Source organism: Struthio camelus, chromosome 30 (genome assembly GCF_040807025.1).
Source record: "Struthio camelus isolate bStrCam1 chromosome 30, bStrCam1.hap1, whole genome shotgun sequence".
Lineage (NCBI taxonomy): Eukaryota > Metazoa > Chordata > Aves > Struthioniformes > Struthionidae > Struthio > Struthio camelus.
This window is the reverse complement of record NC_090971.1, coordinates 4,911,241-4,938,646: the sequence shown is the minus strand read 5'-3', so window position 1 is coordinate 4,938,646 and position 27,406 is coordinate 4,911,241. Positions and strand designations below refer to the sequence as shown.

Below are 27,406 nucleotides of genomic sequence, written 5' to 3'. Positions count from 1 at the left end.
TCTGTTACTGCTTTGATATAAATTCTCACTTTGTGTGCTCCATAAAAAGGCATTGAGTTCTCTTTTTGGATAAATCTTGGCACACATCCTTATTTTTAAGAGCTAATTTAAGATAATGGTAAATTTCCAAACTAGTGGAATGCTGCTGTCTCTCATCTAAAATGCATTAATGAAGACAAATTTTGACAATGTCACTTTTTTCAGCCATGTGAACAGGAAGTCTTTGTCACAGGCCATCAAGTTCCTGCCAAACACATTTTTTAAACACCCTCCGAAAGGAGTAGATAAACCTAGCTAACACAAAAGTGAAAGTAGGTCAAGGACAGAGCTGGCCAGACCCAAAGGCTATGAAGCACAATCTGATTAGGGAAGTGATATGACTGACACTGGCTCCTTCTTTACAATGATGCTATTACTCACCATAGGGACATGCACTGGTAATAACAAAATAATCTACATGTATAAATCGTTAGTCAGTATTTCTAAAGTGCTTTGATATCCTTTGTTCCAGAGATGCCTCGGAAAATTGGCAATAAGCACATTTTTCCCATGGGAACCCCCAAAGGACATCTAATTTAGAGAGCATTTAAATCACAGTATTATTAAATACGAAGTAATGTTACCAAGTAAAAGTGGATGTCTCTGATGTGGAAAGGGTTTGTTGCCTCAAGACAGAGTAATGAGCCACAACTTGAGATGACATGTGGACTTCATGGTAAAATGTAAATCTAGGCAAGGAAGTCATCCCCAATCTTGGAGATGTGGATGGCAGTAATTCACTTTTGATGTCTGGAGAGAGATTTTTGTCCTCCTCTGCAGTAAAGGCTGGGCAGTTTTTCTTGGGGAAATATTCACTTTAGCCAGCTGTTGTTTCCATTTACCTCCCCTGCCACAACTCCTTTCAAAACTACAGTACATATCTGAAAAGTCAGAAATCTAAACATCGTTCCTGTATTGCCTTAAGAGAAAAGGGAAATATCAGGGTGAAGCTATATCATAACAACAAATATTCAGTTAGGTATTGCATGAATTAAGACCAGATATTTCAGCTTTGGGGCTCTTATCAGAGATGCCAGTCAGGACCTGTAGAATGCCTTGGACACAGCTAAAAAGCTACTCAAGCCCAACAGATGACTGGCTGAATTAATATGTTAGCACGAATAAAACATACAGACTATCCTCTGAAAAAATACAGAAGGGTAAATAATGACAGATATATGTAGGGGTTTTCTGGAATGTATAGTTTGAAGTACAGACACTCATTTTCACCTGTTATACAGTATATGCAGCCTCATACCAATATAGGATTTGATGAAGAATCTTGAAAGGGATTTTTTTTTTTTTTGGTGGAAGAAAAGAAGAGCTACATTCATATTGACCCACGACAGTCATGACTTCCAATGGTACAAATCATGACCTAGTTAAAGTAATGGCACACACCACCTTGACTCCTGTACATTAAAGTGATGCTATTGTGTAACACTAAAGCATCTAAATCACTCAGACTTTTTCATACATTAACACAGCACCTAACATTCAGCTAAGGAATGTTTGCAAAATGATTGCAAAGTACTTTTTCTTGAGAAGCCTCAGAACACCCTTGATAAGTTTTAGTGCCCACAGCATCTCCAGGCTTATGAACAAACCAACAACTTTCAAACCCAAAGGATTTATACTCTTACTAATTTGTTGAAAATACAATTTTGTACCAATGCTTTGGTCAAGAGAAAAAGGAGCAGGCAGGGCTGCAGCTTCAGTTCTGTCAACAAGAAGAATTGTTGTATGGTTCAGTCCAGTTATCAGAGGAGCAATATCTGAGCAGTTGTTGCATTTCTTTTTTCTGCTTTTATGAACTGATAAAATCTCAAACTATAGTTAAGTCTAATTCTCTTGTCTCATCTTGTAGTCATTTTCCCCTAACAAAAAACTCTTTGCTTCTGTGATTTATCTTTAAAATCATACCTACTTTGTTGGATCATGGACACAGTTGGAACATAATACACTTCTGAACGGTGATCACTCTGACTCCCTAACTCAAATCATCATTGATAGAAGCATAGGCTCCTTTCGGGCTGAATTTCAACTCCTTCTTAAAGCCTTAAATTGGAGTAAACTAATGCACTGATTTGGTAGAGAATTCCTTCTGTAGGAGTGAGTTCCCAGTTATACAGACAGATTAAAAGACAATCCCTCTCAACAAAAAGCTGTCAGTCAATTGCTATGTGTATTGTATGATCTCAAGTGAGTGTCACGATCACATGAAATCCATCAGAGCTCATTTTCATTATTTGAGTTAGGGATGTGAATGACACAAATTCCTGGGTATTTCTAGGATAAGCTTCACTTGTCTCCAGCAGATTTACATGTTAGATTTAAGGGTCGTAAAGGAAAAATGTGCATGTCAGCCAAAGAGGATTCTTACAAAATCTTTGAGCAGCCACGCTAATGGCAACTTAATAAAGGAAAAGCTAACATGTGGAGTCAGCTTAATGTATGTGGAAATTCCAGTGAGATCACTATGATGATACTAGAAATTAAACTAGCTCATTAAGACCCAAGATTAAAGTAATCATGATGGTGTAATGTGGGCATCACACTATGTGAGAATTTGAATAAAATCATAACCGCGGTGAACACAACAATTTCATCACTAAAAGCTACTCAACAGTTTCTGTTAGGCATTCAAATGCAACCTCCAGCATAAAGTGAGTTTCAGTTCCTGCAGGCATTCTGAGAAACTGTATATAAATGCCAGCCACTGAGGTCTCCAGATACTTCTGGTTTATTCATCTTGCTGAGCTTAGAGAGCATGATTTTCTCATTTCTTTCTATTTACTTAATTGTAACTTATAACAGAGTATATGTAGAAGATTCTTACAGGTATATTCAGATTCTTACCAGCATTAGATGGTTTCTTTCTATATCTAGCCTATTTTTCAAAGTGAAAGCAGTGGTGAATGCAGGATTTGGGGGATTGGTGCAAGTTCAGAAACCCATTTATCAGCAATTGGGTATTCCAAGCCAATTAAAGGTGTAAAAATCACAGATGAAAGTATTTTATTTCAGATAGCTATTCGAATATTTTATAAAGTATAGGATAAATCTAATATATGGCCACTTTTTCAGTTATGGCACCCTGAGGGACATAAATAAACCCTCCTCTTTCAAGCTAAGCCATGTCTAACATGGGAATTAGGAGAGTTTTCCCTAGTTTGGGGGATTCTGTGGTAGATGCTGCTGCTTATAATGTTCTTTAAACTAAGTGAGTGCAGACAGTATCAGAGATATCCATTGTAGGCCAAAAGAGAGACTAGACTGTGGGTATGGCAGTTCCTGGTGTGGTCTTTATACAGTCATAAATTTCAAATCCAAGTGCTCAATTGGAGTTAATCAGCAGAGCTTCACTCTGATCAAGAGTAATCTGTTCCGTACTTCTCCACCACTATCCAAGGCAGATGCTGATGCACTCTTTTAGATGAGGGCTGTCTTGAAAACCCTGAATAATTTCTTAGAAAGTGTTACTGATTCATGAGCTTCAGAATTTGACTTGTTTATACTGTGTGAGGATAAATTTAGTTTGAATACAACGTTCACACTGCTTATAGCATTGTTAATAATATCTCCTGCTCCCTCCATGCTCTGGTTATCGAAAATGTTTTGTAAATACTAGGTTTTAGTGAGAGAATTATTCTCAGTACTGTTTATATATTAATTAAAACGTTGTCTTCAGATATCTCCTTACCTTTATACCTGCCTGTAGGCTTCTTTTGTCAGAAAAATTCTGAGGAAGTGCAAGGACAGAACTTAAAAGCAAACTGGACACAAAATACTGAACAATAAACTGGTCCTTCAAGACCATGACAGATGGAAAAGATGCAATCACCCTTTATGGTTAAAGGTGTGGACAGTCAAGTCTGATTTGGTGTGTGACAGGGAGCAGGTCACTGCTGCAGGTAGCCAGGGCATTCCTGCTTAGCTGCATTTTAATGAAATGCTGCATTTTAATGAAATGCTCAGCAGCATTTCAAAAATGCAATAGCACAGGATAACACAGCACAGTAATTTCTCCCATATCAGCATTTTGTATTCAATCTGGTAAACCAGATTAAATGGCGTTGCTGCCAGTCCCCTCCATTCCTGTCCATTGCAGATTTACCTCCCTCCCAGCAAGATGTCCTCCTACGACCTGTGCGCCCCCGCCACCAGCATCACCTGCCCCCAGCCCATCGCTGACAGCTGCAACGAGCTGTGTGCCCGGCAGTGCCCCGACTCCACGGCCCTCATCCAGCCGCCTCCCGTTGTCGTCACCTTCCCCGGCCCCATCCTCAGCTCCTTCCCCCAGCAGGCCGTCGTGGGCTCCTCCGGGGCACCCGCCTTTGGCGGCTCCCTGGGGCTTCGGGGGGATACCTCACCTCGAGGAGCCTGTCCACCTCCCTGTATGGCTCTGGCGCTGCTCTTGGCTACGGATTCAGGGCTTCAATCCTCTCCACGCTCGGTGGTGAGTACTGCATCCCATCCACCTCCCACCGATACGGCCAGTTTCTCCAAGGAGCCTACAGGCCATGCTAAAGGCAGCTGGTGCATCTGTGGTTTCTGAAGTGTTGAAATCCTTTTTACTCAGACAAGTGGTGTAATTACTTCCTGACTCGGTTCTGTTGTTGTTGTTGTTTTGCTTTTTTTAAATTCTGGTTTAAGGTATTTGTCATTGATTAAATGTATTTTAAAAAAGGAAGGATTTTAAACTCAGTGGAAAAGGGTATCTTGCATGAAGTGTCTGACCTCAGTGTGTGCAATTAACTCTTGGCTGCAGTGAATGTGTGGCTGTGTTGACAGATCTGTTTGTGCTGTTTTTCCTCTAACTTTCATTCTCATTAAAGTTCTGTTGCACTATACAATCAGATTTCTGGTGCACCCTGCCCCATCTTGTCTTTGTTAACAGTCTTATGGAATATGAAGCTCAGCTCTCAGTACAAGGTTTCCATCCCTCTTGATGGCAGACATACACAGTTCATAAGCCTTGTGCAAACTCCACTCCCACTCCCACTCCCATCTCCAGTTGGGCTTTTCCCCTGCTCCCTTGGCTACTATTGTCTTACAGTAACCAAAAATGACAGTAGCAAAACATTTAAATAGCACATCTAAAAACTGCAGGAAACACTGAACTAAAGTTTATTTTCTCTCATGATGCCTGGACTCCTGAGAGATTCCAGGCACTGCTTCCCTGCAGAACACTTGAGTTTTGCTCAGAGAGGAGGCTGAAGGACAAATGAAAACCAAAGAGGCTCGTATGCAACGCTACAGGGTTTTAATGTGAAAGAGGCAATTGCAGACAGTAAAGCCAAGACAAGGCAAAAGCGTGCAATGCTGGGCATAACACAGCCCCGCTCAGGGCCCAAGGGACAGCCAGCACGGGGGAAAGATGAGGGGGATGCTGAGGCCAAATCATGCAGACAGGGCGCAAGGTGGCCAAGGGGAGGGGGGCACAGGGCACGTGCAGCTTCCTCCTGCCCCCACACCAGGGCAGGTGACGGGTGCTGCAGCCCCCAGGGCTCTTGCTCCATGTCTCTGTGCTGCGATCCGTGTCTCCTTGCTTCCAGGCTGTTGCTGGTTGGGGGCATCATCCTGGGGGCTTTAAAAAGACCCGCAGCTCCCACGGCGGGACCTGCCCCAGCTTTGGGAGCAGGGACGGTAATACCCTGTGCCACCGGAGGAGAAGCCAGAGCTGTGTGACCTCCTGCTACTGCCAAAGCCCATGGACCCATACTGGCCCAGGGAGCCCCAGGAGCCCCCGTAGCCCTGGGAGCTCCCACAACCCCAGGAGCCCCCATAACCTGGGGAACTGCCATAACCGAGTGAGTTTCCGTAGCCCAAAGACTGCCTGTAACCCCAGGAGCCCCGGGAGCCTCCATAACCCTGGGAACCACCAAAGCCCAGGAAGGGCCCATAACCCTGGGAACCCCCAGAACCAAAAGAGCCCCCAAAGCCCTGGAAGCCCTGCAAACTGAAGGGGCTCCCAATCCCAACTGGGCCTGAGTATCCCACAACACTGTTCTGAGGAAAAGAGCTTAACACGGGGCCCGGCACTGTCACTGCAGCCGGGGGTGGGATGATCACTGTTGTGGAGTCAGGGCACTGCTGCACGCATGGCTCATTGTAGCTCTCGGCAATTGGCTGAGGGCAGGTCACCCCGCAAGGTCCACAGGACTCGATATAGCAAGACATCTTTCTTGTGATGGCAACGAGCCTGCAACACACTGCAGAAAACAGATTTTAAATGCTTTTTTTGTTTGTTTTTTCCCCCCTCCCTTCCCACCCTCCCCTGACCTGAGCTAGGTACCTGTGCTTGCTTTATAGTCAGTCAAGGTTATGATTCCCCGGAATTCATCTCACTGAACTGGAAACCTATGTCTAGCCAGATAAATCACATTCTAGACTCCATATACTGTCAGGACACCTAGATGTCACGTTCAAAGTCAGACACCTTATGTTACTATAGGGGGAATCCTACACTTTATGTCACTGCTGCAGTTTCTAGCATGATGAATCTACTTTATTAAGACCAGCTCAGACAAAGTGAAGTTTTCCAGTATATTTACAGCAAGTAAAGAACAGAAGTGTCAGATATAGCCACTTATTTCCACAGTTTATTATTGCTTCTCCAGTAGTACCCAGCTTCAAAAAAGAAAGGGCTATTATTACCACAAAGAAATAGATATTATGATCATACTGCTATTTTTAAATCTCTTAATGCATGTAGGTCCTGAATTCCCACTTCAGTGACTGGGAAGTGATTACTGAAGATGGCATCAAAAAACCCTACTTTTGCCCTAGAAAGAACATCTTCCAATACCTGCAATTCAGTAACCTAAGAAATACATGCTGCTATTCCATAACATGATGTACAGCTTAATAATAACAAAACAAAAAACAACTTGAAAAAAATTAAGTCAACTCAGACTTACCTTATTGACCACAGGGAATAAATCAGGAGATATAGAGGAAGAAGCACAGAGTGGAGAGCTTTTATATGGTTTACAAACTGCTTACAGGATGTGAAACACCCTTTGTGCCTCAGGTGCTACATAGCAACAAAACAACATTGAGAGATTTACTATTTTTCTTGCTTTGCATGCCACTCCCCACCTTTAAAAATAGGTGTGATACAACTATCAGTACCAACTCATGGTCATCAGTCCAGGGAATGATGGGCTTTTTCAGGCAAATGTATTCCACCTGCAGTACAGCACCAGCATTAGGGCCACCTGCTATTTAATTACACTTTAGGTTTTAAGAAAATAAAACTTGATTGTTATATGGCTATTGTGCTCACTGGGTAAAAATAGACCATAGATCTCTTCAGCATCAGTGAACATTTGCCATGTAAACTTAACTCAATTTCCTGGGAGTCATCTGAAGAAAATATATGTTTTAAATAAGAGCCAGACTCAAGCTTCTGGTAGTTGGCACTGGGTGGCTGAAGTTTAAGAAACTCTGTCAGTTCATAGCAATTGAAGATCCATCATACAGTCTCCCCAACTATATTACTATTTTACAAAATAAAGAACTTGACCTCATGAATGAAGATCTTATTTTTGCAAATTCCAAAGTAGTAAATCACAGCCTGATTAGGGAAACAAAAGGAGTGACATTGGTTGGCATATTTTTAAATAATTCTGTTTCATAATCTCCATTTCATATGATAATAACAGAAACTGAAAGCATTAAGAATTAATGAATGTTTGTGAAGCAGCTTAAAGTCATTAGCTTCTAGGTGCCTCTCATTATTATCAGCAAATCCTGATGACACTTCAAAAGTGCTCTCTTACAATTTAGAGATAATTTAAAGCCCATCTTTTGCAATATTGTTAAATTTGCAAACAATAGATTTGCAAATAACTGAATGATGCTGCAGAATTACCCCATTAAATGTATATATCTTTTAATATTATTTTATTTATTTCCTACTTTTTCTTAAGTGCTCAGTACTTCTGGAGAAAATAAAGAAAAATAGGATTTCTTTTTAAAATGTGTTTCTAACTGAGCATCCAGAAGCTGACATTCCAGGTGTAATTTTTTGAAATGCTTCATATTGCCTTTAGATAGGGACCCTGGGCAAAGCAGTCAAAGCTTTTCCCTTTCCTGCCTCTCTGCCAATGTCACTCAGCTCAACTGTTCCTCTGTTAATTTGGTATCACCTCAACTGTCTCAGAAGAGCTGGGAGAAGGATGTTGGGATATATTTCAACGGAGTGAGGCTGGCTCCCTTGGTTTGTTGTTAGTATTTCTGATGGTGATGGGAAGTATCCTCTCATGCAACTCTGAGTTTTTTCATTCAAAGCTTTTCAAATTTGGATGGATGGAACATTTTCATGATATTTGTTCTAATAAGATTAATAAAGTTTTTTGTGATTTCTTAGCTTCCCCTCTATCATTTGAAAAGTGCATTAAATCAGACACAGATATTCCTGTCTGGATTAATTAGAGATGAAATGAAAAGTTTAGAACACAAAATAAAAGCTTTGTCAGACCTTACTGCTTTCTTGCCACTACTGGCAATACTGATGTCCCATTAGGAGTGAACCTATAGCATGTCAGCCCTGCTGTATAACAACATGTATAGACCCGTAATCAAGTACAAGGACAGCTTTGTGTCCTCTCAGAGTTGAACTTCTAGTCCACATCGGGTAACCTTCACCTAGTTAGCGCATGTGGCTCCCAAAGGCCTCTGCACCATGGAAGTGCTTCCTGTGCATTAAAATGGGACAAACACCATGCACGTTGGCTGCAGGTTCCCTGAAATCCCCTGAAATGGCACTGATTGTTGTACACATTGCATCACACCCATATTAACACTTGGGAGGGACAATGCTGAGGTGGCAGTATTAAAGCTCCCAATATCACGTTTGTTTTGTAGCAAATTAGGACTAGAGGTACAAAGGGCAACGTAAAGACAATGGTCAGAGAAACATATAAAAGCCTTCAACACCCGGAGCCCTTCTATCCACTTCTCTTGCCTTCATCTCCTCAGTGAACAAGGTAAGTGCAGCTGCGCTCTAGAAAGACACTGTGTTTTTCTATTACTATTAGCATTTGTTTTAACAATGCACTTATGGAGATAATTCTTTCTTTCCTTTTGAAAAATTGGTCTTTTTTTATCCAGATGCAGCTACAGGGGTCTCTGCATTAGGATACAAAGTAGAGTAAACTATATAAATACTTAGGGCTCAAGAGCCTTACAAAGTCTGAATTAATACATAGAATGAATGAGCTGCATTTCCTTATAATAAGAGTTCTTTTCCTTGGTTCTTATGCTATTATTTGAATTTTCTGATAGTGCATCCTCATCTGTCTAAGCTGTTAAAGGGAGAGGTCATTGTTTAGTCCAGTTTAGCACTCTATAATTCCTCCAATACTGAATTTACAATTTCAGAACAAATTTTTCACAAAAGGGATCATAATGCATTCATGCTCTGAAATATATTTACCGGTGCAGGCAACCAGTACAGAGATGTTGCTCTTTATTTCAACTACAGATTTCACCCTCAGCATTTTCCAGACAGCCTTTATCAAGCAATGTCATGCTTTCAATTACTACTGGAGTGTGTAGCAAACAGCGAGAATTAAGAGGTAAAAAGAGAGTTTAGGACAATGCAAGGTAGCAGCTTGAATGAGCCAAGGAAGGCAAGACATGGTAGTCTTAAGAGTAGAACATGGAAAAGTTTTGCTCCTCCTGATTTGCTGGTTAACTTCTGACAAATCAGTCAGCTAGCCTGAAATTCAGCCATTCCTTAAAAAGCTTGCTTCATCTTGTCCCAACCCAGTGCTCGTGTGCATTTTTTTTACATCAGATCTGTTTTCTGCAGTGTGTTGCAGGCTCGTTGCCATCACAAGAAAGATGTCTTGCTATATCGAGTCCTGTGGACCTTGCGGGGTGACCTGCCCTCAGCCAATTGCCGAGAGCTACAATGAGCCATGCGTGCAGCAGTGCCCTGACTCCACAACAGTGATCATCCCACCCCCGGCTGCAGTGACAGTGCCGGGCCCCGTGTTAAGCTCTTTTCCTCAGAACAGTGTTGTGGGATACTCAGGCCCAGTTGGGATTGGGAGCCCCTTCAGTTTGCAGGGCTTCCAGGGCTTTGGGGGCTCTTTTGGTTCTGGGGGTTCCCAGGGTTATGGGCCCTTCCTGGGCTTTGGTGGTTCCCAGGGTTATGGAGGCTCCTGGGGCTTTAGGGGCTCCCAGGGCTATGGGGGCTTCCCAGGCTATGGGGGCCCCTGCGGCTTGGGGGGTTCCCGGGGCTATGGGGTCTCCCTGGGCTTGGGAGGTTCCTGGGGCTATAGGGGCTCTCAGGGCTATGGGAGCTCCCAGGGCTATGGAAGCTCCATGGGCTTGGGGGGCTCCTGGGGTTACAGGCAGTCTTTGGGCTACGGAAACTCACTCGGTTATGGCAGTTCCCCAGGTTATGGGGGCTCCTGGGGTTGTGGGAGCTCCCAGGGCTACGGGGGCTCCTGGGGCTCCCTGGGCCAGTATGGGTCCATGGGCTTTGGCAGTAGCAGGAGGTCACACAGCTCTGGCTTCTCCTCCGGTGGCACAGGGTATTACCGTCCCTGCTCCCAAAGCTGGGGCAGGTCCCGCCGTGGGAGCTGCGGGTCTTTTTAAAGCCCCCAGGATGATGCCCCCAACCAGCAACAGCCTGGAAGCAAGGAGACACGGATCGCAGCACAGAGACATGGAGCAAGAGCCCTGGGGGCTGCAGCACCCGTCACCTGCCCTGGTGTGGGGGCAGGAGGAAGCTGCACGTGCCCTGTGCCCCCCTCCCCTTGGCCACCTTGCGCCCTGTCTGCATGATTTGGCCTCAGCATCCCCCTCATCTTTCCCCCGTGCTGGCTGTCCCTTGGGCCCTGAGCGGGGCTGTGTTATGCCCAGCATTGCACGCTTTTGCCTTGTCTTGGCTTTACTGTCTGCAATTGCCTCTTTCACATTAAAACCCTGTAGCGTTGCATACGAGCCTCTTTGGTTTTCATTTGTCCTTCAGCCTCCTCTCTGAGCAAAACTCAAGTGCTGGCCTCAGTTACTTTATTGAGCAATCTGCCCTGCTCAGTCTTTCTTCAAAATATGAAATGAAAACTTAACTGGGATCCTTAAGGCATTAATAGCATTGTGGTAATGAATGTTTGTTAAGCAATTTAAAAATCATTATCCTTCCTAAGTTTCAGAAAATTTGGGATAATTATTATTGCTCTGGTGATTTCTGGTGATACCTCAGATGACCTAAAAATCTCCTTGTAATTTAGGAGCCAATTACTTTATAATTGCAACATTCCTAAACTGACAAGCAAGCAAAGGAAGAATTATGCATACTTTTCTTCTTTGCTTTGTTAATCTGATATGTTTCTCTAATTATTTAATGTTTTTCTTTGTTAGTAGTAAATCATCCTTCACTGTCAGAAAAAGAGTAAGGAAAATAAAACCACAGCTCTCTGGGGAATTTTTTTTGCTTTCCCCCCAAATCAGGTTAGTTCTAAGGAAATAGAAGACTAAGGGATGCAAAGGTGTATTGCCTACAGAACAGTGTTAGTTTTCCCATCTCTCTTCCCAACTTTTTGTTAGCCAGAAATGATTATTTGATACTGTGCTGAGAAATATAGCTAAGGGAAAACATAGCTTAACAAAGAAGGATATGCAATATTACTCACTGCTTATGCACATCTAGAATTATCTCCTTACTATTTAATGCAGTATGAATTTAGCAGAGAGCACATAACTTAGTGGCAAATTTCTCTCAGAGAGAAGGCAGGGAGAGAAAAAACATCAGAAGTCTCTTACTGTCATGCACCTTAACTTTAATGAGAGTGAGAAGTAGAATGAAAAAATGTACAGCGTAGGAAGCAATAAAGTCTAAGACAAATGAAACTAATTAGCCATCTCAAGGTAATGCTTTGCAGCTGGATACATAACTCCTAAATGCAACAATAAGTTACATTTTTTTTACTGCATCAATAAAGAGAAAGGCATTAAACCAGAAATATTAAAAATAAAACATATATAGGCCTAATCCTTTAAAATATGCCGAGCTCCCACAGTTCCATTAACTTAGGGAAAGGGTGAGGGTGGCCAGCGAGCATATGGCCGTGGCCATGAACTCAGTTCTGCATCCAGATTGTGCTTCAGTATTTCTGGTTGTTCCTTCCTCTGTGGGTTTTGCCCCAATGACTTTAGCATGGCCTGCAGCTCCCACGGGGGTTGTACTGGTGGTACGGCCTCCCATAAAGGCTGCCTAAACCTGAATAGGCAAGGCTCCCAAGTCCAGAGGAGTTACTGGAGAAGATGGGGACTCCCCCAATGCTGAGGGCATCCCCCACAGCTGCGGATGCAGAGGATCCCACGGCGGTGTTCTGCGGGAAGGAGCTGAGGATGGGGCCGGGCAGGGTCACCACCACGGGAGAGGGCTGGATCACCACCCGGGAGTCCTGGCACTGCCTGACGCAGGGCTCGTTGCAGCTGTTGGCAAGCGGGGTAGGCCCGCAGGGGTTGGGAGGACACAGGTCGTAGCAAGACATGTCTCTGGGATGGAGGTAAATCTGAAACACAGAGAACGAAGCAAGTGCAATAAAGAAGCTGCAATTCTAGTCATATAATTGAGCTGCTGAGGTGTTGGAGAATAGAAGACATTAACTAGAGAGTGCATGGAGAGTGGAATAATGTGTTAGGTTGAAAGGCGACTTCGGTGAAAACCTCGACTCATTTACACCACAGAAGACAGCTCAAGGGGACTTCTGCCTCCTTCTGCACTGTCTTTGTGAGCTTATCTCCCAGGACGCTCCTCCAGGATGTACGGAGCATGTAGTAGGTGGGAAGTGAGGGACGAGGCTTACAATTCCCTAAAATATCTCTGGGACAAGCTCTACCCCACCTGTTGATTTGCCAAGGACAAAAAATAATTCCTCGGTGCATAGAAATAAGGAGCATTGCTTCATAATGTGACACTGACCTGGGATAGTGACCACTTACCCTCCCTGCAGGCTGGCTGGTCTCTTTAACAACAAAAGAGTAACAAAAATTCTGTCTAACTCTTGGATAATCTTCCCCTGCTCTTTGGCCTTACTTCCTCTTATATCAGTCTTGTGCAGAAAGTAGCTTTCTGCCTGTTTCAGAAGGGGGGAAACAGAAGCTGATATTGTCCAAAATTATTTGTTTAGCAAATGGAGCACGTGGAAGCTATGCTGTTAATATTCCAATTATAGGAAATTCAGATGCTGTTATGGCTATCAAGTGCTTCAAGTATCAGGGCATTTTTAGAAGCAGGATTTCTGGTCTCAAAATGCTTAAGAAGGCAGAAGCTTTTTGTTTTTTGTCATGTTCCTCTCCGAACCCCCCCCACCCCGGCCCTGGTATCCTCCTGCAAGGGGGCATATACTTTCAATACTGTTCAGCACACTTTTGAAAATTTGACCCCACATACTTATCTATCTTCAGAAAAAGACACAAGAAAGAGCCAAAGGCTTTGCACGGATTCTCCGTGTCCACTGCTAGCTTCCAAGCAATTCAGGTTCAGAGGCTGGACACCTAGGAACTGAGTGACCCATCTACAATATTAGTCCGAAGTCCTATATTCAGTGATCTCCACCTATCAAAAATCAGCTACCCTCTTTTATAGCAAGAGCTACTGGCAAGTTTTCTACCAATAAAGAGCATAAACCTTAGAGTGCTATAGACAAGACTGTGTAAAATACATATATATATCATGAAGACAACAATGCAGGATGGAGAAAGACAGAAAGTAGATCAGACTTACTCTTTTCACCAGTGATAACAAAGCAAAAGAAGTGGATAGAAGTGCCTCACACTGCGCTGGCTTTTATACTGTGTCCTAGAGTGCCCGAGGACCTGAGACATACTTTGTGCATGAAGCTGTTTACCAACCAGTTGTTAAAGGTTTCTTGCATGTAAAATATTCCCAGCTGATGATCTGCTTTTTCCTCACTGTTTGCATTTATTACCTTGTTTTAATTTCCTCACCATAATATATGCCTTCTACCACAGAGGTTTCTTTTATCTTAAAATCTTATAAGCCCAGTTAATTCCTGGTCAGATCAAATCAATTCAGTTGAGTTATTAAATAAATTGTTTTGCATCCTAAGTAAAATATACACAAAGTGTGTCATTTGACAAAGATGAATACATACATTAGGTAAGATGCATGTGATTAAAAACTCCCCTGTGAAATCCCCCCTCCCCGTTCATGGAAAGCGTGTTTGAAACTTGAGCTCTAAAAAGGCCAGGAGTCGGTATTTCTGTTTCTGGACTTACAAGAAAGCCTGAACTCTAGGTGTATGAAATTTCTCTCAAATGGCCAGACAGCTGCACAAATTCAAAAACTAAGGCAGAATACTGATACTGACAGTGCTTCCCAGAACCAGTTGGACTGAACTGCTGTTAAAGGTCCCTATTGAGGCAACAGATTATTTGAGGGAGTAAATTATTTTAATTTCTTGACTTGGGAGAGAGAATCAAAGAGTATCAGCAGCCCAAACACATCATTTAATAGGCAACATCCACGAAGGACTTTGGGACGCAGGTCTTCAATTTAGAGACTGAATTTTCAAGGTCCTTCATCTAAGAAGTCTGCAGTTTTAGCTTTATCCATTCATCAAACTCCAGGAAAAATAATTAACATCAAATTGAGGCTTCATGTGAATTTTAGACTACTCAGAGACATTGGCTCTCAAAGTTCTACCCAAGCTTACCTAAGAGGTCATTAAATTGCCAAATAATTTTACATTTGCTATTATATAATCCTTTGTCCTACCATGTCTTGTATTATTATACAAAATTTTACTCCAAATTAATGGTAGCTACCTACAGAAGTGCTAAGTATGTATAATACTCATCATCTTTTTTCCTCTCTTGAAAGTGAATAATTTTATCTTCATTTGGCATGATCTAAAAGAACATTGCAATGTGCAACATTTCAGTTTCTTTTTCAAAGGCAATTTATAGATTAAAAAGTAATTGAATACAATGCATAAGCAGACTCTAGGGCAGGGATCAGTACTCCAGTCTCTCTTCTGCTAATGTTTTAATCACTCAGCTAGAGACATGTAAATTATCCCTAAATTGTGAGTGTCTTCATTAAGATCTCCTGGGAGACAAATGTTGATTGTACACTTTTGAAGAATGGAGGCCTTCAGAGTTCATAACATATTTTCATTAATGGCTCAGACATGCAAATAGTGCATTATCAACAAATTTGAAGGTGTGTTACAGTACTTGAATGTCATCTGGATAGTAGTACACTTTCAAAATTTGTGACCAGGATGACTAATTGCATTTCACATACCACATCACATTATATGGCTTCAGAAACCAGAGTTGTTCCATTTTTTTTCTTAAAATATAGATAAGTATTTGTACCCACAAAATCAAATGTATAAAAATTACATTCCAGTCCTAAGCTACTCGATGTTCTTATGTGTGTGATATTACCCACATTGCCACCACCAGTGACACTATGAGTGAAGCTCTCCCATCCCTTCAGATTCACCAGTCGTTCTCCCATGCTTTTGCCAATATACACACACACCAACACATCACTGTAGTCTCAAAATGCTAAAAACATATTTCTCTTTAGCAATTACAATCTATTGACCATAACAAAAGCAGATATTTTTAAAATAAACTAATCAAAAGATAAGTTAAATAAAAGAATCACAAGTCCTCTCCTGAAGGTGATTATACCTCATGTTAGCCCAGCTGGTTTGATCTCCTCATCCCAGGAGCTGAAAGCTTTAGGATATTGCTCTTTGGCATGTTATAAAGAATAGTGAACCTAAATTTTGCAGTAATTTATCAGAGATGAAATTGCATACTCAGGACTTAAATTAAAAGCTCCTGCCATGACAATAGGGGGTACTCCCAAGGGCCAATGAGGTGAAAATGTTGAAGAAACATTGACAAAATTCCTAACCAAATCAAATTTTGACTCATCCTCGTTTTTGGAAGGTGGAGTTGGTATAATGGAGACAGGCATATTTAAAGGATGCAAATTGTAAAGATGAAAGAGAGACAGTGGATTGTGGTTTTCGTCTAATGCCAGGATAAGTCCAGGTAATAAACATAAACAGTAGACAAAACAATTTCATGAGGGGGAGCACTGCCATATGCACCAAAAAAAATAAAAAATAAAAAATAAAATTAATGCGGGAACTAGTTCATAAATGTGCAAGAATATCTCAGATCCTTCAGGCAGCCTGAGAAAGCTATAAAAGCTCTTACTCTCCAAACCTGCTCCCTGCAGGGACCAAGGCTTCCCATCTATTAAAAAAACCAACCATTATTACAACACAGACAGTGAAGCTAGAACAGAGCAATGACCCATAAAGTTCAAATTTGCTAGGCACAGCAGACAGGAACCAGTTTATAAGGACACAGTGGGAAAGAGTCAAAACTTTAAATCTATTAATATTTTTCTCCCGGATCTGCTTCCAAGTCCAGCAAATGTCAGTGGCTGATTTGGCTGCAAAAACAGCACATAGCCTTCTCTTCCTCACCTCAGTTTAATAGCATGTACCATACATACTCAGCAAACTGAGAGCAAATGAGTAGAAGGAGCACTTCAGAAAACGGTTTAGCCCCATAATTTCTAATGTTCCTCATGCCCATCCAGATTTTCCTGCCATATTCCTCTGTCTTTTGCCCTATTTTCTGCATAGATGCTCTTGTCTATGACGTCTACAGAAGGATTAGGAAGAATAGGGTTCCCCTGAGCAAGCTTTTCCCTGAAATGAGCCTATTTCACTTCTCTGCAAAGGGGAGCTCATTCCCCTTTTCAGCTGAGTTTATTCCACCATTCTCATCCCTCATCAAAACCATCCCTGTCAAAATAAACACTTTCTCATAGAAAATCCATATCAAAACAGTTAAAGGACCTACTTCTGTTTCCATGTTGCAACAGGTAAAGGACCTTTAAGGTGTAAGTAGAAGCAAAGCATTTCCTGCTTATACGACAGTAGGAGATCTACCCATTCTAGGGGGACGTTGTCTATTCCTAACCTTTGAAAAATTCTCTTAGGCTTGATGCACATATATAGCATTGCAACAAATCAGAGTGGAATCTGAGGGAATTAGTTCTTCACATGCAAAAGAAAAATTTTTTCTGAGAAATATAATCTGTCTTGTTCTCCTTTGGCAATCGGCTGGAACATATTTGTACTGTATTTCTGGCACAGAAGACTTGCAGAGGGATCTGTTTCACCACAGGCAGGCTGGAAAAGGGGCTGGGACTAGAAAACAATACAAGAAGACTCAAAGTATGCTGCAGCACAAATTTAATGAGACTGAGGAATGGAAGGAATCAATATAAACGGTAAGGAATATATTTCCAGTGTCCGGTAAGGACAGTATCCACTCATCCCTTTCACAATAACACTCTCAACAAAATGTAATCTTCCTTCTTCATTGCGTAAGTGGACTGTACCAATTCAGTCATGGAGAAAAATTGCTAATAATTCCATATTTTACCCACTCATTGTAAGATACAATAATGCATAAGCAAACAAAACATTTGATCAGAAATATAAAGTAAAGCATAACAAAAGTAAGACAAGCAAAGGCCTGATTTTAAGCGATGCCAAGCTCCCACAGTTCCATTAATGGCAGGTGGAGTTGTGGGTGTCCAACTCCGTGTCCAAAAAATATGGCCATGAGCTCAGTCCTGCCTCCGGGTCCTGCTTCACCATTTCTGGTCCTTTCTTCTTGCTTCTTCTCAGGGCTTTAGTACGGCCCACAGAAGCCACTGCGGTAGGTGTTGAAGCGACGGTAGGGCCGGCTGTACCCACTGCCCAGGCCTGAATAGCCAAAGCTCCCAATTCCCAAGTTGCTCCCGGAGGAGATGGGGACTCCCTCCTCGCTGAGGATGCTGCCAACGGCAGCGGAGGTGGAGGATCCCACGGCGGTGTTCTGCGGGAAGGAGCTGAGGATGGGGCCGGGCAGGGTCACCACCACGGGAGAGGGCTGGATCACCACCCGGGAGTCCTGGCACTGCCTGACGCAGGGCTCGTTGCAGCTGTTGGCAAGCGGGGTAGGCCCGCAGGGGTTGGGAGGACACAGGTCGTAGCAAGACATGTCTCTGGGATGGAGGTAAATCTGAAACACAGAGAACGAAGCAAGTGCAGTACAGGAATTGTGTTTAAAGTCTATTTAGACAGCTGAAATACTATCATAAGGGGTTTATATAGCAAACTAACAGGAGATTGCATGGGAAGGAAGGTAATATTTTAGCTCCAGATCCAGAGCAAGTGCTTTGAAAATAGGGTTGAGTTTGCATTTTCTTCCACTCCAGTGACTGTTAGGGAAGGTAGAGCTGGTGAATCTTTGTCGGTAACTTACCCTGAAACCTCCGTGGTTAGTAAACTCACCCAGGAACTGGGGTATGTGCTGGTGCTGAAAACCTCTTCTTTCATATGGCAGAGAGTGCCCTAACCACATGGCCAGAACACTACGCTGGGAAAGGGCACTTTCAGCACTGCCCCTTGCAGTTCTGGCAGTACGCAGGAAAACTATTAGAGCTCTGTCACCTAGAGAAGTGAAGGTGGACTCTGTAGCCTTTGGATGATAGTGCTCAACTGGAATTGGTAAGACCTAACTTGTTATTCCTGAACCAAGGCTTGCCTGTTCACTGAACAGTCAGTAATGACAAACCTAGTATTAATACAGCCTTTCTCATTTCCTTCCTATTGGTTCCTCTCATACAAGCTCTGTCTTGGAGGTCCCTTCTCCCAGTTTTAGAATATGAAAAATAGAAGCTGAAGCACTCAAAACTGCTTTGATAATAAATGGAAGAGCAGGCAGCTGAGTTCAGGGACACTTTTATTTCTTACGTCTTGCTATTAATACTAAAATTACCAGCAGATCTCAGCAGCTGCAGTGGAAGTCTATCCACAGTTGTTTGAAGCATGCGACAGCAAGTGATTAAAGGTCACTCCTTGCCTGAGTATGAACTATGAATTGAGTTTCAAAGACAGGCATGGACTGAGGATTGTTTTCTATTTGGACATCTGGTGACCCAGGATGACAAAGAATAAAGTGGCAGTATTGGCCAGCATATCTGGATCCTTGCTCTTCTGAACTTTTGGCCTCAGATGAATTTTCCACAGACCAACACACTACTCTGGACAGACCCAAGACCTCACTGCAGATTTCTTATGTTCAGCTCTAAGACCTGCTAACTTGTCTAAGTCCCAAAGTTGAATAAAGAACCTATCTGGCTAGCTTGTCTCTGATCTCCCCACTCAGCAACTTGTATAATTGCCCACCAATAGAAAACTTCCTCTTTTGTGTAAAAACTCTTCTCAGCTTCCTCCCTCTGAGAAAAAAACTGAATATACTACAATATGACAAAGGAAAAGCTGTAAAATTAGAAATTACCAAGGTAACAATTCACCATGTAGAAAGAGAATAGAAGGGTGCAGACTTACCCTAGTCACCAAGGCAAAGAAGGCAAGAGAAATGGATGGAAGAGCCTTGAGTTGCTCAGGTTTTTATACTACATCCCAAGTTGCCCAACAACTTGGGACATTCTTTGTGCATGAAGTTATTTATGAGCCAATTCTGATTACATGGGGGGGGGGATTTGCCTCCATATTAGTGTTTATTAGTGTTTTACTTCCTTATCTTGTGACATGCATATCTGACCACAAGTTTCTTTCATTTTAAAATATTCCGAGCCAAAATAATTTCTGGTAATATTAGAATGATTAATTCAGAAGAATTTACTCTGCTTTCAAAATCCTTTTGAATCTGTCTGGTATCATTAAAGAAGATTAAGCAGAATTTGCATAATGTAGTCTTTTGTACAAGCCCTCCTCTCCAAGGTAAATACTGTTGGAAATAATATAGAATTTCACTTAATGAGTTGGAAGACAACCCATGAGGACTTCTAGTTCTGAGATTCAAGCCCTTAGGGAAGCAGAGAGACACCGAATTTTTCAGAAAATGACCAGGAATACATGCACAATTTAAATTTAAATCCAGCTGAGGCCTCAAAATGAGAGGCAATGAGCAACAGAGTGAAAGCTGGGAGAAAATGAAGAGTTATGGCTTTGTGCAAAGACTGTGATATAACTAGAAAACATTTGAGACTCTGCGTTTTGACGTGGAAGAAAAAAACCAAAGAGTATAAATCCAGTCTAATGAGATAATATCAGTCTTTCTGAGGCACAAATCTTACGAATATCAGATGTTTTCTGACTAGCTCTAATTCTGGGCCTGTTCTCTTAGGAGTTCTTTGTCTGAGGAATCTACAGACCCACCTTTATTCCTATCTCAGCCCTCAATACATTAGCAATTGATTTTTAGGTTAACTTATACATGCACAAATATGTTACATTGTTGGGGACATTTGCTGTCAAGGAAAAGCCCTGCAAAAGATAAGGTTTTTGCAAAATTCAGCTGTGGTAGGATTAGAAGTCACATACAAGAATTCTTCATTTCCTATTACAGTATTCATTTTTCTTGCTACCTCTGCACTGTCAGGTACAAGATGTGTTATAGACTTATGGTAGCCAGTCGGAGAAGTGCTGAATGTATATAAAATGTCAGTAGTTTCTTCACTTGGTATCAACTGTTCTGGCACTTCACAGTGTTCTCTGGATTGTGCAAGCCATAGAACTTGAACTTCTTCTCCAAGGAGGGTTTGCAGAATGAATAGTAAAGGGGCAAAGTACATGAGTCGTCCTTGGCACAGAGATCAGTATTTAGGCATCTTCTCCCCTAGCACTTGAACTACTAAGATATGTAAATCATCTCTAAATTACAAATGTCTTCGTGACGATCCCCTGGGAACAGAAACTCGTTTAGCTTGGTCATAGGCACCTCAAGAGCTGAGAACTTCAAAGCTTATCACAAACTTCTAGTAAAGCTTTAAGCATGCAAAGTATCATATTATGTAGAAATGTAAGGTATGTGATACAGATTTAAATTTTCATATCACATATATACTATTGAAATTTGGGCGTGAAGGTCAATCATTTTGTTCTAAAATTCATGTCATTGTTCCTGGCTGCAGGAACTAGGACTATTTTATTTTTAATTAAAAAGTAGCTCAAGGTTTGTTTTAAGCCATCTTGTATTTCAAGGAGATTTGCAAAGAAAGTACTCTGTCCTTTCCTAGTGTCACCAGCCTTTCCATTCCACAGTACTTCTCCATATACTCAGGGATTAATAGACTTTTTCAAAAATAATTTCCTCTATAGTAGCTGGTATCCAGCAGCCATTTGGGGAATTAATTTGCATAACAGCATCTCTAGATGACTTTCATCAATTTTTTTTTTTAATTATTATTATTCCTTGTTCCAAGTTCTGCTTGGGAAATACAGAACACTTTTTAAATCAGACTCAGAGATCAAAAAAAAAAAAAAACCCAGCATTTTAAATATTACTTTATATTTAAATATTGAAAATGATTACAACAGCTACTGCTCTAACTCCAACCACTTTATTGTATGCTCAGAAAACTTCATGGCCGGATCTTTGAGATGAATTAGAGTGAATCAGAAATTCACAGCTATTTTTATATTGCGGAACTCACATGAATTTTGCTGCAGTGATCTGCCAGGCCCCTGACTCTACATTTACTTCCATTAGAAATTTAAGAAAATGATCACAGCTCACTAGTGCGGGGTTGGCAAGGCAGGGCTAATACGTAGCCATTTAAAGCCTTTCCATCCCTCCTTGAGGAGAGGAGGGATTTCTTACTGAAAATAAACTTTTGAAATTGCAAACTTTCTCATGGGGTGAAAATTCAGCCTATCATTCAACTCCATAGATTCCTGCAGGCAGGGAGATTATGCAAGAAGCTTTCCCAAATTTAACTGTCATTCAGCACCAGTGCAGGAAGATTCACACACTGGCACTGCCTGAACACTATATTTACATTTAAGTAGATACCTTATATAGGTTGGCATTAGTTAAAAAAATATTCAGTGTGAAATGATTTGCAAGGAGAGCAGGTTTCCTCTTAGTGCATCCCCCCACAAACCCACTGGTGTCTTTTCTCTTTGGGGGTCCCATTTTCCTCAGACCATAGCCATCAGAATGTTTTCTAGGAGTGAGGTAGGCTTCCCTTACATCAGTATTATGTAACAAGAGTAGGCAGATTCTTGGTCTGGATGAGTATAATGTCCTAGCTGTAGAAATGATTTCTTGGAAGAGAGACAGTGAGTCAAATATTTATATCTGGTTGATGGGAAAAAGTTAGAAAGAAGGGTAACTTTCATTTAAAAAAGAAAACATTGAAAAAGTAAGAAATTGTATCAAGAGCAAGCTGCTAATAGGCACTAGAGAGCAAACAAACACCAGAAGACTTAGATTATGATGCAACATGACTTTAATGAGAGCAAAAAGTAGAAAAGTGCAAAGTATAAGGGATATATTTCCAAGATTCAATAAGACAACAGCTAATATGCCTTTTCATCCTGGGCCTCTTCTTTTCTCAGTACTACTGTGGGTTGTGACAATCAAGACCCAGCTATAGCAATAGAAAACAAAACACTTGATCAGAAATTTAAAGTATAAAAAGAGTAAGACAAGCAAAGGCCTGATTTTAAGCGATGCCAAGCTCCCACAGTTCCATTAATGGCAGGTGGAGTTGTGGGTGTCCAACTCCGTGTCCAAAAAATATGGCCATGAGCTCAGTCCTGCCTCCGGGTCCTGCTTCACCATTTCTGGTCCTTTCTTCTTGCTTCTTCTCAGGGCTTTAGTACGGCCCACAGAAGCCACTGCGGTAGGTGTTGAAGCGACGGTAGGGCCGGCTGTACCCACTGCCCAGGCCTGAATAGCCAAAGCTCCCAATTCCCAAGTTGCTCCCGGAGGAGATGGGGACTCCCTCCTCGCTGAGGATGCTGCCAACGGCAGCGGAGGTGGAGGATCCCACGGCGGTGTTCTGCGGGAAGGAGCTGAGGATGGGGCCGGGCAGGGTCACCACCACGGGAGAGGGCTGGATCACCACCCGGGAGTCCTGGCACTGCCTGACGCAGGGCTCGTTGCAGCTGTTGGCAAGCGGGGTAGGCCCGCAGGGACGGCACAGATCGAAGCAGGACATGTCGGCGGGACGGAGGTGCGCCTGGCAGAGAGGGCAAGGAAAACAGGGGCGGCGGGTGAGGAGCAGCCTGACCCCACGCACTGCGAGGGAAAAGGCGTAGGCTGGGGAGCAGGCAGAGGCTGCCCAGGGAGCAGGAGAGCTTTCAGAGCTGTGGCCCACCGGGGCCCCTGGAAAGACAGCCCAAGACCTTCTCCCACCTCCCCCGCCGGGCCGGCGAGCCGAGAAACGGGAGACGGGAGCAGGACCGCGGAGCAAGGCTCACACCAAAGCCCGCACGGAGGCAAGGACTCGGCGGAGGCAAAAAGGACAGAGAGGAGGCAGGGGGGAAAGAGCAGAGAGTGGCGAAGGGGGATAGCAGCAGCTCACCTTGTTCACCAAGGAGGAGAAGGCAAGAGAAGTGGATGGCAGAGCCTGCAGTTGGGCTGGCTTTTATACTGCTCCAGGTGCCCGAGGCCCAGGGACGCCCTTTGTGCATGTGGTGCCTTTACCAACAAGCTCAACTTGCATGCAAAACATCCCAATTAAGGAAATGGGGACGCTGGTTTTTGTTCCCTGCAACATTCCCTTTTCATTTCCTTGCCCAGGACATGCCCGTTCCACCACGCAGGCTCCTTTCAAGTGTCGGTATTAGAGGCCAAGCCGTTTCCCGGGGAAATTACACATCAGCGCAGGGAGCCGATTCAGGCAGAGGCAGAGTGGTGCCACCTCATGAGCTGATGTCAGCCTCTTGCCCTCTCGGGGCACGCTTTAAGCCTTTGTCCTAATTTGTTTTGCCCCAAACTCATGATAAAAGGCCAGGCTTTCTTCATGCCAGGGCTGGCCCCATCCCTGCCTCTCTGTGCCTCCAAGCTCTTTCATGTTGTCTTGGACATCTTTGCCGTCAGGGTGGCTATGCCGATGGGCTTTTGGCCTCCCTTTGGCATCTGGCTTTGCCCTCAGGAGACTGCGGGGGACCACTTTTGCCTTCTCACCTCTCTCGGCGGTGCCTGAAAAGTCCTCCGCCCCCAGAACAAACGTGCTTCCGAACGAAGGATGTTGCTCTCCCGGAGCACGGCATTAGTGAGCCACCCTTCTTGCCTTGGAGAAGCCGCAGCCTCCCAGAAAGGATGCTCTGTGCCTGCAAAACGCTGCCTTCTTCCTACCCGTGTCATGGGGGGGGGGGTGGGGGGGTGAGTTGGGGGGGCACAGTTCTGCTTTGGCAGTACACGTTGACTTCACAGCAGACGCTTGCAGACGCTTGGAAATGTCTGCATGTGACGCTCCGCCAAAGAAAACGCGGTCTTGGAGTCACAGCAATGACCGCCTGGAGGGGCTGAGACCTCAGGGCCTCCCCGGGCAAGTGTGACAAAGGGACAAAGGGAGGAGCCAGTGCTCTGAATGGTGTTTCTTGGGACAGAAAGGGGGATGCACAGCCCAGAGGGGAACGACCGCCCTGCTTGGGTCACCAGCTGCACCCCTCAGACAGACCTGGCAACGGCCTCATCCCTAAAGGGTGGGCAAAGCACCTGCCCAAATTAGGCTCAGACTCCACCAGGGGTCGGTAACTCACTCATCACACAAGTCCAAGCCAAATTCCACATTCAGGAAGACGACGGGAGCTGTGGAGGTGCACAGGGCTTCCCCAGTGATGGCAGGGGACATGTATCCAAGCACACGTGCAAGCAAAAGCAATCCCTTGGGCTCCTCAAGGCAAAGGACTCCAGATGAAACCATCCCTGCACGGAAGGGAACCTCCTCCTTCATGGAGAGAGGAGCATTCAAAGCCTGCAGACTACAGAGGAAGGCAGGATGCTTTCCGGGCCGTTTCACCCGCACCCACAACAAAAGCTTACCAGGGCATCCAAGGAAGCGGCTTCCCACAGGCGCTCAGCAGTCCCACAGCCAGACTCCCCACAGTCAGGGCCTGCCCCAGGGCTCAAGCGCCCCGCAACACTCTGCTCCGCCTGATCAAGGGCTGGAGATGCCACCTTCCCTCCCTCGTGGCATCTTCTCACAGGCCCGCGCTACTGCGATGGGCTCAGGAAGGCTTACAAACCTCGAAGGGCGATAGCGGGGTAGGGAGCAGACCTGGAGGCGTATAGCTCCCCTGGGCATCCGCCATTCCCCAGAGCCACCCTGGAGGCATGGGAGGCGAAGCAAGGATTTCCTGCGAGCAACACAGCAAGCCGGGTGATCCTGGCCAAGGGAGCGCGGCAGTTTGGGAAGCCTTCGTCACCTACAAAGGACAGTCCCCTCCAGGGGACCACTGCAATGCGTGCCCCCCCCGCCCTCCCCAGTCCACCAGGAACAAAACAGCTCTGCCATAAGCCCTTAGCCCACCCCAGCCCCCACCACGGCACCGCCTCCCACCCTGCAAAGCTTGGGAGCACATCCCAACAGGGAAGGAACGCAAGGAGGCTCAGGCTAGGATGCAGCAAAACTTTAATGAGTCAGGAGAGTGAAACAAAGCAGCACTTGGTGGAAGGGAGCCGGTCCCGGCTGCAGCGAGGGCAGCCCAAAGCGAGCCACCCCTTGAACACGCGCCTTCGTCCCGTGCAGGGTAGAGGGTGAGAGCAGGGCTCCTCGAGGCTTGCTTCAGGACCAACGCTGGGCACAGGGCAGCAGGAGGCAGCAAGGACTCGTGATGAAGAGAAGAAAGTGGGAGAAGAGCACGCCATACAAGGGCCGTGTTTCCGGGCGTCACAGGCTGGCACCCTTGCTCGCCTCCCTCCTTTGCAGGAGGGCACAAGGGTGCTCAGCCCACCCAGAAACCCCGGCCAGCAGCTCCGTCCTCAGCCCGGCGCCTGGCTTTGGGGTTCCTGCTTGAAGCGCTCCCTGGCCGCCCACCCCAGCTTTAGCAGGGCAGGGACCTTCTTCCAAAGTACCGGCTGCCCAAGCCGGAGAGGCCAAAGCTCCCGGAGGAGATGGGGACTCCCTCCTCGCTGAGGATGCTGCCAACGGCAGCGGAGGTGGAGGATCCCACGGCGGTGTTCTGCGGGAAGGAGCTGAGGATGGGGCCGGGCAGGGTCACCACCACGGGAGAGGGCTGGATCACCACCCGGGAGTCCTGGCACTGCCTGACGCAGGGCTCGTTGCAGCTGTTGGCAAGCGGGGTAGGCCCGCAGGGACGGCACAGATCGAAGCAGGACATGTCGGCGGGACGGAGGTGCGCCTGGCAGAGAGGGCAAGGAAAACAGGGGCGGCGGGTGAGGAGCAGCCTGACCCCACGCACTGCGAGGGAAAAGGCGTAGGCTGGGGAGCAGGCAGAGGCTGCCCAGGGAGCAGGAGAGCTTTCAGAGCTGTGGCCCACCGGGGCCCCTGGAAAGACAGCCCAAGACCTTCTCCCACCTCCCCCGCCGGGCCGGCGAGCCGAGAAACGGGAGACGGGAGCAGGACCGCGGAGCAAGGCTCACACCAAAGCCCGCACGGAGGCAAGGACTCGGCGGAGGCAAAAAGGACAGAGAGGAGGCAGGGGGGAAAGAGCAGAGAGTGGCGAAGGGGGATAGCAGCAGCTCACCTTGTTCACCAAGGAGGAGAAGGCAAGAGAAGTGGATGGCAGAGCCTGCAGTTGGGCTGGCTTTTATACTGCTCCAGGTGCCCGAGGCCCAGGGACGCCCTTTGTGCATGTGGTGCCTTTACCAACAAGCTCAACCTGCATGCAAAACATCCCAATTAAGGAAATGGGGACGCTGGTTTTTGTTCCCTGCAACATTCCCTTTTCATTTCCTTGCCCAGGACATGCCCGTTCCACCACGCAGGCTCCTTTCAAGTGTCGGTATTAGAGGCCAAGCCGTTTCCCGGGGAAATTACACATCAGCGCAGGGAGCCGATTCAGGCAGAGGCAGAGTGGTGCCACCTCATGAGCTGATGTCAGCCTCTTGCCCTCTCGGGGCACGCTTTAAGCCTTTGTCCTAATTTGTTTTGCCCCAAACTCATGATAAAAGGCCAGGCTTTCTTCATGCCAGGGCTGGCCCCATCCCTGCCTCTCTGTGCCTCCAAGCTCTTTCATGTTGTCTTGGACATCTTTGCCGTCAGGGTGGCTATGCCGATGGGCTTTTGGCCTCCCTTTGGCATCTGGCTTTGCCCTCAGGAGACTGCGGGGGACCACTTTTGCCTTCTCACCTCTCTCGGCGGTGCCTGAAAAGTCCTCCGCCCCCAGAACAAACGTGCTTCCGAACGAAGGATGTTGCTCTCCCGGAGCACGGCATTAGTGAGCCACCCTTCTTGCCTTGGAGAAGCCGCAGCCTCCCAGAAAGGATGCTCTGTGCCTGCAAAACGCTGCCTTCTTCCTACCCGTGTCATGGGGGGGGGGGTGGGGGGGTGAGTTGGGGG

General features: G+C 45.0%; 5 protein-coding genes across 5 annotated transcripts; 1 reads left to right on the top strand and 4 right to left on the bottom strand.

Moving 5' to 3' along the window:
• Positions 1–5,258: 5,258 nt before the first annotated feature.
• On the bottom strand, positions 5,259–6,984 carry LOC138062874 (scale keratin-like). Its single transcript, XM_068922083.1, has 2 exons — positions 6,963–6,984; positions 5,259–6,254 (listed from the first exon to the last, which is right to left on the bottom strand). The coding sequence occupies exon 2, from the start codon at positions 6,220–6,222 to the stop codon at positions 5,632–5,634; it is 591 nt and encodes a 196-aa protein (XP_068778184.1). The 5' UTR covers positions 6,223–6,254; positions 6,963–6,984; the 3' UTR covers positions 5,259–5,631.
• Positions 6,985–8,951: 1,967 nt separating this feature from the next.
• On the top strand, positions 8,952–10,985 carry LOC104137775 (scale keratin). The gene is made up of 2 exons (XM_068922082.1): positions 8,952–9,035; positions 9,863–10,985. Exon 2 carries the CDS (start codon positions 9,895–9,897, stop codon positions 10,654–10,656), a length of 762 nt encoding a protein of 253 aa, XP_068778183.1. The 5' UTR covers positions 8,952–9,035; positions 9,863–9,894; the 3' UTR covers positions 10,657–10,985.
• Positions 10,986–17,416: 6,431 nt separating this feature from the next.
• Positions 17,417–18,122, bottom strand: LOC104144191 (feather keratin 1). The gene has a single exon (XM_009675024.2). The coding sequence runs from the start codon at positions 18,118–18,120 to the stop codon at positions 17,770–17,772; it is 351 nt and encodes a 116-aa protein (XP_009673319.1). The 5' UTR covers positions 18,121–18,122; the 3' UTR covers positions 17,417–17,769.
• Positions 18,123–22,677: 4,555 nt separating this feature from the next.
• On the bottom strand, positions 22,678–23,520 carry LOC104144192 (feather keratin 1). The gene is made up of 2 exons (XM_068922514.1): positions 23,462–23,520; positions 22,678–23,116 (listed from the first exon to the last, which is right to left on the bottom strand). The coding sequence occupies exon 2, from the start codon at positions 23,093–23,095 to the stop codon at positions 22,751–22,753; it is 345 nt and encodes a 114-aa protein (XP_068778615.1). The 5' UTR covers positions 23,096–23,116; positions 23,462–23,520; the 3' UTR covers positions 22,678–22,750.
• Positions 23,521–25,501: 1,981 nt separating this feature from the next.
• On the bottom strand, positions 25,502–26,650 carry LOC104144174 (feather keratin 1). The gene is made up of 2 exons (XM_068922534.1): positions 26,592–26,650; positions 25,502–26,246 (listed from the first exon to the last, which is right to left on the bottom strand). The coding sequence occupies exon 2, from the start codon at positions 26,223–26,225 to the stop codon at positions 25,929–25,931; it is 297 nt and encodes a 98-aa protein (XP_068778635.1). The 5' UTR covers positions 26,226–26,246; positions 26,592–26,650; the 3' UTR covers positions 25,502–25,928.
• Positions 26,651–27,406: the final 756 nt, after the last annotated feature.

Excerpts from the sequence above, each read along its gene's own strand:
- LOC138062874 (XM_068922083.1), bottom strand. The coding sequence starts at position 6,222 with ATGTCTTGCTATATCGAGTCCTGTGGACCTTGCGGGGTGACCTGCCCT.
- LOC104144174 (XM_068922534.1), bottom strand. The coding sequence starts at position 26,225 with ATGTCCTGCTTCGATCTGTGCCGTCCCTGCGGGCCTACCCCGCTTGCC.
- LOC104144191 (XM_009675024.2), bottom strand. The coding sequence starts at position 18,120 with ATGTCTTGCTACGACCTGTGTCCTCCCAACCCCTGCGGGCCTACCCCG.
- LOC104144192 (XM_068922514.1), bottom strand. The coding sequence starts at position 23,095 with ATGTCCTGCTTCGATCTGTGCCGTCCCTGCGGGCCTACCCCGCTTGCC.
- LOC104137775 (XM_068922082.1), top strand. The coding sequence starts at position 9,895 with ATGTCTTGCTATATCGAGTCCTGTGGACCTTGCGGGGTGACCTGCCCT.